This window comes from Physeter macrocephalus, chromosome 8 (genome assembly GCF_002837175.3).
Source record: "Physeter macrocephalus isolate SW-GA chromosome 8, ASM283717v5, whole genome shotgun sequence".
NCBI classification, from domain to species: domain Eukaryota; kingdom Metazoa; phylum Chordata; class Mammalia; order Artiodactyla; family Physeteridae; genus Physeter; species Physeter macrocephalus.
Genome location: NC_041221.1, coordinates 95910148 through 95921365, shown reverse-complemented (window position 1 = coordinate 95921365; position 11218 = coordinate 95910148). Strand labels below are relative to the sequence as shown.

Genomic DNA, 11218 nt, shown 5'->3' with positions numbered 1-11218 from the left:
CCTGCGTACCGCAAAAAAAAAAAAAAAAAAAAAAAAAAAAAAAAAGAAAAGCAGAAAGAATCTCAGCCTCACCATAGACTTCCTGAGTCAGAATCTTCATTTTAGTAAACACCTCACCGATTCAGTATGTACATTAAAATATGAGAATTACTGCTCTGATCTTGTTTCCCAAACCTTGGTTATTTGTGTACTACCTACTTAATATTTTTTAATCTGCCACAGCTACATGTACTTAATATTTTAAAAAATAGATTTACTTTTTAACCATTAATCTAGCCTTGTCTTAAGCAAAACCATCCATAGGATCACGAGTTTGAAGTGCTAGTTTACTTTTCCTAGCACGTTAAAATACATGCAGAACTATTGAAATAGAAACTTTTGCCTGCTTAGCAAACAGAGTCATCAAACACACCACATGTGGTCCAGTGGTTCCGTGGGTGAGGCTGACACTGAACGATGGAATACCTTCCACAATATGCAGAGTTTATTCAGCCCCTTAGTCATATTATGGATGAGAAAAGTAAAGGCCTGGGAGGAGGGCTGTGCCGCCAAAGTTAACACAGCTAGTTATGGTAGAACCAGGGCCAAAACCACAGAAGGACTTCTCAGGTGGGTGCTTATTCCTGTGCAGATTTTCTCCTCTCTAACTGGGAGAAAAGCTGTTTGTACCCTCTTCTGTTTAAAAAGCCTAATGTTGCTAAACAACCTATAATCAGTGATTTTCCTCCAGTTCAAAATTCTCCTGTTTTCCTTTCTGTAGTGGATAGCTGGCAGCTAACAATACACTTGAAAAATCCTCACTACTCACGGATCATTTCCCACCTAATCAATAAGCGCCTTCCCAAAGAAGAACCAGAGCATTCCCAGCCCCAGATTCCCTGTGCAGCAGAGCTGAGGCATGGGACTTGCACTGGCCAATCAGCTGTGCCTCACAAGAGTGAGATTGAAAATAAGCCTGTGTGGAGGCGCCACCCACCGGTAGATCTGTGTTATGATAAGGCCTTTCAGCATTTGAGATTGGCAGTGTCAGTTTCTGGCCTCCAGTCCTAAATGTGATAGGTGCTGAGCTGCGGTGGCAGCAAGGAGAAGCTCCCCCGGTGTGTCTGGGCATTGTTCCTGGCTGTGAAACTACATTCCTTCTGCTGGAGCCTTCTGGATTTCTCTAGGAGCTACCCGCCATCCCTTAAGAAATTCCTTTTTAGCTTGAACTACTCAGAGTAAATTCCAATTGGAACTGATAACTTTAACCAGTACTTCTTTTTTTTTTTTTTTTGCGGTACGCGGGCCTCTCACTGTTGTGGCCTCTCCCGTTGCGGAGCACAGGCTCCGGACGCGCAGGCTCAGCGGCCATGGCTCACGGGCCCAGCCGCTCCGCGGCATGTGGGATCTTCCCGGACCGGGGCACGAAGCTGTGTCCCCTGCCATCGGCAGGCGGACTCTCAACCACTGTGCCACCAGGGAAGCCCAGTACTTCTTCTTAATAGCTGTGCTCTCCTGCAGAGACATTCCTGATGCAAGTTCAACCTCGCTTTCCTCACCTGAATAAGTTGGTAGTTACAATAGAAGTTGCCTGAGAACTCTTCCAGTAACACAGTTGCCTGCCTGTGGATCACAACTATTTTCTTATTTAATAAGAGTCTAATTTCTATAGCCTCATTAGTTCTCATTATTAATTTATCAAAAATTTAATTTTAAGCACTAAACATCTTATAATAATTATTTTGAGTTATTCAACAGAAATATCTATGCCACTTAAGTGCTCTGGATCCTCCAAGCCCAGGACTGCATGGCAGAAGTGGTATTATTTGTGCACATAATTACTGATTTTGTAAGAACTCTCATAAAACAGTTCTGCAATACATGGTAACCATTCTATCATTAAATACTGAATCTTTAATACAGACTATGATTTTCTTAATAATTGTAAAATTGTCACTTACTTTAACTTTCGAGTTGAATGTGTCCAGAATCAAGAAAACCAGGCCTAATTCTCACTGCCAATTGTATTTACTATTTTGTCATGTCATGTGTTGGGAGAATATTATTTGCCTGTGTGTGTTATGATAATTAATTGTGTAATAAAATGCTTCAAGGGATCACAAATGCTATTACCCCCAGCTTTTCTGAATGATGCATGGGAGTGATCATTTTTAGGTGATGATGATACCGAGCCCTTTCAATCTGGCATAAAAGACAAAATAAGAAAAATAAGAAAGCATATGTATTTTTTTCTTCTAATACTCTATAAGAGTTAAAGATATAGAAAGGAAGGAATGAAGAATTAAATCCTGGAAAAACTAATATTCAGGAAACTGGTGAAGGAAATTGAGTCAGTAAACCACAGTGAAAAAGAATAATCGAGAGAAGAATGGAGATAGGAGAAGGCAGCGTGAGAAGCCAAGGAGAGATAGGAGAAGGCAGTGTCAGAAGCCAAGGAAAGAATTACATGTTTGCCAGTAAACTAAAACAACAACTATGTGGCTAAATGTGTCCACCTCCCAGTGATGGCCAAATTCTTTGTAAGCACTCCACCTTGAAATGATTGGATGATACTCCTGTGTGGAAAAATGATGGAAAAGGGACTGCTTCTTACCACGAAGTTCAAGGGAAAAACAAAAACTAAGTGCAATTTTCCACAAGGTACCGACTCTCTAGGAGTTTAGGTAATGATAATTCTAGAAACCATTTACAAATGATTCACTAAACCTCATGAGGTTGGGGTTTTGCTAATGAGGCTTCTCATTTTTAGAGGCATAATTTAAGCATAAGTTAAATAAAGGTCCTAATACTGTAAAAGATAGGAAGTATCCAGAAAATCTTTTTTAGTTGGAGACCTCCAAACAATAGAATATGAGGACTACCAAGGGAAACCGCAGCAGAGATACATTTGCCCAACCTCTTCTCATTTCTCAGCTGAGTTTTACTTTGCGTACTTTTTAGGGGCTAGGAGAGCAGCTGAGACTCCAGAAGGCACTAAAATACGAACTCTTCACCAAGCAAGTAACATCCATGAAAAAGTCTACAGCCCTCCATAGGAGAACTACCAGTTTTAAAGGAAGAATGCTTATTTACAATAGTTGTATAGGCAATCCTGAAATAGGTTAAGGTTTTTGATAATCTTGGACACACTGGAAGATCACAAGCTGAAATGGGAGGAACAAAACTATTTTATATATTGAAAACTACTAGCTAAAATGGTAGTTACATCTTATCTTGAAAGATGAAATTTCAGTGATTTTTATAAGTTGCAAAGCTTTGTAGTGTTGTATTACCAAAGGCGGCTCAATCAGAGTTTATAAGGTCCAGGACCTTGTGTGAACTGGAAACCTGGCTTTGAACCCTACCTCCATCTTACTGGCTTTGTGATCTTGTCGAGGTTACTTAACCTCTCTGAGCCCAGGTTTCCTCAGGTATAAAGGAATAATAATTATAAGGTTGTGACGGGATTACCTAAGATAATTATATAGCACACTTAGCAGAGAGCCTGGTGTGGTTAATACTCACGAAGAAAATTTGGTGTGTGCAAAAGTCAAATATTATTTATAGATATTTGTGGTAATAATGAATATTTTTGGACACATTATTATATGCCAGTAAGAATAATAACATAAATGGCTTTGCGAGGTTTTAAATCATTCAAATCATTAGTAAGAAATTACATGCCTCCTGCCTCACACTACTCCCACCAGCACAGAAATGGTACTTTGTTCAAAAACTTTCAGTGATATATGGACACTGTATACCTTCCCTACAAGTCCCACCCACTAATGGTACACCTGTAGAGTAGGGGTCTTTTCTTGCTCAGGAAATGACTGACCTTGGTGACCGGAGCTGTTCCACCAGCCTGAGTTCTGGAGGGTTGACTGCTCCTGAGCTTTGGCGCTTTTTTCTGAAAATAGGAAATATTCGTTTCTATAGGAGAAGACATCTTTACAATGTAGTCAAGTGTAAATTTTCCTATCAATACAAATATCTTTTCAAGCAAAATTCAGACTAATATACTAAATACACAAAAAAAGAACATGTTTTTATTTTTTCATGTCTTCGCCAGAAGACTATATAAATATTAAAAACAAAGAGTATTGTACATTGACTAGTCCCCAGTTGTTCAATACTCAGTGGTTTGGAGCACTGCAGAAATCCTCACATGGGAGCTGTCATCTTCCACCACAATGCACTCCCAGAACATCATCGCTCACTGTGAGAAAGTACGTGCTTTCTCTCTTACCCGGAGTGCTACGGAGAGCAGATGTTAGTACAGCCTCCACCCACAGAGGGTGACTTAGCAGCAAGTATCAAAGATGGCAATACATCTAAAAATTTATCTTAGGGAAATAGTATGACAAGAGCAAAAGCCTTTTTTCTTCAAATATATTCATCACAGTATTCTAACATCAAAAAGCTAAAAACAGTATAGGTAATAATGAATGTTTATTGAATTCTTACCATGTGTTTAATTATTCTACTAGAATAATAAAATTATAGGTAATAATAGAATAATAATGCTCTAATACTAAAGTATATTACAGCACTATTGTCAGTGCTCTGTTTAAGTACCATGTGTTACAACATATATAATCTTCAAATTACCCAAAATAAAGCTGTTATCCCCATTTTCTGGGTAAGGAGATGGAGGAATGGGTCACAGCTAGTCAAAAGTAGCATGTCTGTTTCAGACCCTATTCTCTTACCTACCTACACTGCCTCCCACATAAGGGGTTATGTTATGAACAGTTACAGGATGAAATATCATATGGTTATTTAATGATCAGGTTCAGAAGAACATTCCATTAAATGAAAGTATATTATTAATGCTTCACATAAAGAAAAGTCACATTATAAAATAACATGAATGGTACGGTCTCAGGTTCATACGGGGTTATTTTCTGATATGGGGTTAAGAGTGCTTCATTGTGCTGTTTTTGTAATTTCTTATATAACGATAACTACTTAACTGTTGAAAGGACAAAAAACGGGGATGGGGGAAGGTAAAATACACAGTTGCTTTCTCAACAAGGACTTGATATCTTATATCTTTTACTTATGAATATCTATATTTCAAAGAAGCACACGTATAAAGTTTTATAATGTAAAATGGTGACAGTATGATCCAACATCTATAAAATGTGAAGAATGTACTGTAAGAATTGAATACAGGAGGAATGATCATGCTAATTAGGTAATATATAACACAGTAAAGAGTTGTATGTCCACATACATACAACTTCTGAAAATTTTTGAAAAATATATAATTGAGAACAATTTGGTTGAATTCTTTAACAGTTAGAAGATATTTAGCAAAATTTATCTTGCTTAACTTTGTGAAAAATGCCTGCCATGGAAGCTTGAGCTGAAGCCATCTTTTCCTTCAGGGCAAATACTACCTTAGCAAGAAGAAAAGAGAGAACTTAGCTTGCTATCCTCAAAGTACAATCTTTATGTGCCCACTGGTTGACCATTCTCAGAGCACTTCAGGAAGATCCCCAGAACAACAGGGTGGACACATTTTAATAAGATGGGTATCTGAGGGCCTTCAGAGGCCTTTGCAGAAGCCAGGTATTACCTGTAGACCAAACAGTCTATCCTAAGCATTCATGCACTACCATCAACCAAAGGAAGAAAAAATCCTAGATAAATGGGATAGAAATAAAAGAGGCTGCTAAAAAGTTAGTAATTTGAGTGTGATATGGGAGATGGTAAAAGGAGGGGATGGCCTAAGTTTTATCCATATCACAAGTCTCTCTTCAAAATACAAGGTGTCTTAACAAATAGCTTCTGATAACCATAATGTATACATGGATTCAGTGTAAGGGGTTGGATATAACAAATGAAGACAAGAATACAGCATTGGGGTTATTCATTTTAATCTCATTCTCCAATTCAACCTCCTCATTTTCCAGTGAGGAGACTGAAGCCCAGAAAGGTCAGGTCAGTGTACACTGTTCCATAGCTGTCCCACACTCTAGCTATTAGCCTGTGGTCTCAGCTATAATCAAGGAAGGTCACATTGAAATCCTGCACTAACTACACCTCCAATTCTCACAATCAAAATGCACATACCAGACACTGATTTATCTGTAGAAAAATTCCCCAAAACACATTAGCTAAGATTTGCCCATGAGAATTAAAAAACTTGCTTTTTGGCTGAGTTATGATACTATTAAGTTAAAAATAACTATTTTCACTTCATACACATGCTGATTGTTTATATAAACTCAGCACACATGCTGATTTTAATTTTACCTGTATATAAACTTAAGATTTACTCTGAAAAATAATTTATTAATAAATTCAATATTTTTAAACTCAACTGAGGATATCTCAGATTTCCTGTGGGTATGACCTATTGAAGTTTGCCTTGCCCTCTGAGCTGCCTGAATTACTTAGCCTACAGAGGACCAATTTAGTTTAGCTGAAACAAGAGTAGAATTTGTAAAAATGATCCTCTATTATCTAATATTTATAAAGGCCTTAATAATGTCAGGCACTTAAAACACAACACAAGGGCTTCCCTGGTGGCGCAGTGGTTGCGCGTCCGCCTGCCGATGCAGGGGAACCGGGTTCGCGCCCCGGTCTGGGAGGATCACACATGCCGCGGAGCGGCTGGGCCCGTGGGCCATGGCCGCTGAGCCTGTGCGTCCGGAGCCTGTGCTCCGCAACGGGAGAGGCCACAGCAGAGGGAGGCCCGCATACCACAAAAAAAAAAAACAAAAAAAACCCACAACACAAAAGCTTAGAAATGCACATACATACCAGAGCACAAACCCCTTATTCTCAGATGAATAACCATACAGATTGTTTTGGCTGATATATGACGTGGTTCTCTCTTCAATTGTGTTTGACTTCATGCATCCCTCTACTTATTGGACAGACATTTATTGAACCCTGGCCAGGAGCCTGGTCCTATTCTAGGCAGTGGGGATATAATGACCAACTAAACAAACAAACAAAAAAAGGTCTTACTCTCGTAGTGCTTACATTCCAGTAAGAGGACTCGGACTCAATAAGTCAACAAAAACCAAGATGATTTCAGAGAGTGATGAGTGCTATAAAGTCAATACAACAGGGTCATGTAACAGAGAGTTGGCTGGCTGAGGGGGTTCCTTCAGACAGGATAGACAAAGAAAGACATTTGACTGAGACCTGACTATAAATAAACCAATCATGTAAATATGGCATGGGGGACGGGGGGCATTCTAGGTGGACAGAGTAGCACATGCAAAGGCCCTGAGGTGGGATGGGATGGGTTTGGCAAGTTGGAGGAACAGAAATATGTTCCTGCAGCTGAAGCAAGGTGGGCACAGGCATACATGGTATGAGATGATACAGGATGCTGGGTCAAGATTTTTGGTCTGAAGTAATGTGGGTTCATTATGGCCCCACAGCTGGGTGTGTTTGGGATCATCAGTTTCTTCCAGGCCTTGGCTTACTTCCTGGCCTTCTCTGAGTACCATCTAGTCCTTGTGAGTCCTCCTTTGCCTCCATGTGAAAAGTTCTCAAAATCCTTTGGCTTCACATCACCTTGTACTTAGTTTTGCAGTGTCTTCCTCACCCTCACTCCTGCTCACCCTCACCATCAGCATCGGTCCTTAGAAATCCCACTCTGGCCTGGACACATTTCTCACCCAGCTAGGTCTGCATATTCACAACTGTGATAGGGCTGGATCTATCCTCAGATAGAACAGAATTCATTTACTCAAAGTAGGTGAACGCTCAAAACAAGCTCACTCATAAATGATTCTGCATTTGTCTTAACACACAGGTACGCTGAGATCTCTAAAAGATTAAGATGTTAAATGAGAACACCAATCCTAGGATAATTCAAATTTTGAGTTAAACTATTTTTCTTCATTTCCATAAACCCATAGACTAAAGGTTACTGAGCAGATTTTCCCTGGCCATTCAGTCACATTCCCTCTAATATTTATGAGCGCTTCTTTGTATAACTTAAGTTTTATAGAAAGGAAATGGTGAGGAACAGCTTGCCCTCATCCCTCTATATCAGGTCACAGGCCTGGCTGAGTCATTCATTCCCTGCAGGACAGCCTGTCACAGGGCCTCAGTCCCGATGATTGACAGGGGCAGACGTGTAATCGTCCACACCAGATTTACCTCTACTGGACTCTAAGCCCAGGACATCAAGTCCGGTCCATTTACAGAGAACTTGTGTGATTTCTCCTGCTCGGGTGCAGACTCCTGAGTATACACAGGTCCTTTTCCCATGGACTATGAATCCACACCTTCTACTGGAAGCAGCCGCCCCCATCTCAAAAGAGGTTCAGGGTCTGCCAGCCAAAAGACCGGTAAAACAGGCACCTCTGCTTGCACAGAGAAGATCGATAAAGAACGCACAGATTAGATCCATACCGTATGCTGCTGTAGGAAGACATGAATGGAATTAATGGCATGCCTTTCTTGTATGTGTGTTGTGGCTCATAATAAAAGGTTTTATTGAATGAATCAGAACTCAAGTCTTAAAAACTGTTTTCATGTAACAATGAAATTCCAAGAGCCAGGCAGAGCTGTGTCATTAGCTCCTAAAATCTCAGGAAAGGCCCTTTAAGTGAGGCCTCATGTCATCCTGAGACCTAGTGACTCTGTAAAGAAAAGTGCCGAATTCTCTAGAATAATGGTCCTACTTTTTGACACGTGGCAGGAATCCTGGCTGCACCAAATGCCAGCTGTGAGACCTCAGGCAAGTTTATAAGCATTTCTAAACACTAATTTTCTCACCTGAAAAATGAGAATAACCCTACTTGTACCTCAGAGAGAGACTGAGAGGATTAAATGAGATGAGGTATGGCCTGAAGTCTGTGGCCCACATGTTGGAAAACCCTGCTCTGAAGAGAGAGGCCCAAGGCCTTGAACAGGTAGCAATGGGACAGACTCATCTCTCCAGGGCAACCCCAGTGCATCTAATTTCAACTCATGAGGGGTCTTAGTGGCTGTTGAGAATTTTCTATGAGCTTTTGTTATTTATATAATAGAAAAATAATTGTTTCTTCATTGGATAGAAAGTGATTTTTCTTTAGGACTAGCCATGATTCTATTAATGGATGCAGTTACTTGGAAACAGTTTGATCCTTTTGAGGTTTGATTTTAAGTGTTGCTAGGTTGGACAAGAGCAGCCTTCAGGTAGAAGTAATTTGTTTTCAATACAGCAATGATACCCTTCTGAGTACTCTACCCAGTGATTCCGACTGGTGAGAACATATCCTGTTCCTGGCTTTGTGTGAGGTCTGGAGATTACATGAAAGTATAAATGCAATGCTTCTAAGCCCACAGTCAGAGATACTATGATTACTCAATAAATGCTAGCTAAGGGAAACCCGGGACCACTTCCAGGGTTGATGCTGAAAGGCCTACCTAATGAGTTAGGCCTACCAGAGCCAGATCAGCAGGTCCTGATATTCGTGCATCAGCTGTCAAAGATGATGGCCCCTCTGGACCTTGCTCTGATAGGTCCCATAGGTGTCGTCACTGTCACACGGTGTGTGAGTGTGGGCGTGTGTGGGGGGGGTGTGATTTAGGGTCAACAAGATCTGCAGGAATAGACATGACCTCAATATGTTTCCTGAGAGTGGCAAGGACCCTTCTGAGGTACTACAGGGTGTCAGGACAGGATATGGAACAGGTGATTTCAACAGCCTTGGTGGCACATTTAAATATTAGTAAAATATCTGGAGAACACTAAAACTCATTAGTAAATGAACAAAGAAGTAAGTCGGTGACTAGGCTTATAAATGAGAAAAATTTAACTCAACTTCATAGTAAAAGAAGGTACTTCAGTTTGTAAGCTGGGCCACAACCTCCTTTCAAATACAGCTTTGTTTCCTTTTTACATTAATGATGTTCTTATGTAAGAAAATTTGGATTAAAAAATAAGGAGTGTTTCTGTCTTAAATAACTAAAGAAAACCCTCGACAATTATATGCAACAGTGGTTTTCAGAGGCTGGACACCAGGCAGCAAGGACAGTATTCCCTGTGAGGGAAACAAACCAGGGGCGCCTTGTGATCACCACAGCTTACTGCCTGCAGAGTTTCCAGCCGCTGGATCATGCAACGGCTGTCTGTCTCTCTGGGTTGAAGAGATGGAGCTGGGAGTTTGAGGGTCAAGGGCACTCGAGGGGCTCAAAGGGAGGGCGCCAGAGAGGAGAGCTACAAAAGTGAGCTCTAGAAATCTGCATGTGCATGCCTGTGAGGAGAGCCTGAGTCTCGGGAAAGACCACCCATAAGGAGCACAGTCATAATCACAGGGGCTCCCAGGGACCAGGAATAGGACATGTTTCCAGCAGTCAGAATCACTGGGTAGAGAATGCAGAAGAAAAAGTAGGACTGGGACTTCCCTGGTGGTCCAGTGGTTAAGACTCCACGCTTCCACTGCACGGGGCACAGGTTCAATTGAAGAAGAAAAAAAAAACAAGAAAATGTAGGCCTCCTCTAAAGGTTGCTCTGTTCTAGCCAAACAAAGATTAAAAGCAAACCCCAAAGGATCAAAGTGTTTCCAGGTAACTTAATTGTGTCCCAGAACAAAGCTCAGGAAAACTTAAAGCAACAATAATATAAAAACAGTCAATGCAATATAAAATTCACATCTGTTTATCATCTAATCAAAAATTACAAGGCTGGCTTCCCTGGTGGTGCAGTGGTTGAGAGTCCGCCTGCCGACGCAGGGGACACGGGTTCGTGTCCCGGTCCGGGAAGATCCCGCATGCCGCGGAGCGGCTGGGCCCGTGAGCCATGGCCGCTGAGCCTGCGCGTCCGGAGGCTGGGCTCCGCAATGGGAGAGGCCACAATAGTGAGAGGCCCGCGTACCGCAAAAATAAAATAAAATAAAATAAAATTACAAGGCATGCATAGAAGCAGAAAAATACAACTTTTTTTTCCAAACACAGGAAAATATAATATTCAAAAAGCATAGTATCTTGATTGCAGGGCTGACTACGTGAATCTACACATGTAACAAAATGGCATAGAACTACATATACATGTACCAATGGCAGTTTCCTAGTTTTGCTATTGTACTATAGTCGCAGGAGATGTAACCAATGGGGAAACTGGGTGAAGGATACATGGCACCAGCCATACTATCTTTGCAACTTTCTGGTAATCTATAATTATTTCAAAATAAAAAGTATTTTTTAAGTATGTTCAGGAGAGGGGCTTCCCTGGTGGCGCAGTGGTTGAGAGTCCGCCTGCCGATGCAGGGGACACGGG

The 11218-nt window shown here is 40.9% G+C and overlaps 1 protein-coding gene across 9 annotated transcripts in view; it reads right to left on the bottom strand.

Moving 5' to 3' along the window:
- Positions 1 to 11218, bottom strand: part of CAST (calpastatin) — a 142694-nt gene that overhangs the window by 102754 nt on the left and 28722 nt on the right. For 7 of the 9 annotated variants that reach the window (XM_024131461.3, XM_024131424.3, XM_024131669.3 and 4 more), the window contains exon 3: positions 3818 to 3889. The exons of the other annotated variants lie outside the window; for them this stretch is intronic. In XM_024131461.3, the coding sequence (XP_023987229.1) occupies positions 3818 to 3889 (72 nt within the window). The remainder of the gene's footprint in view (positions 1 to 3817; positions 3890 to 11218) is intronic. 9 annotated transcript variants of the gene reach the window in all.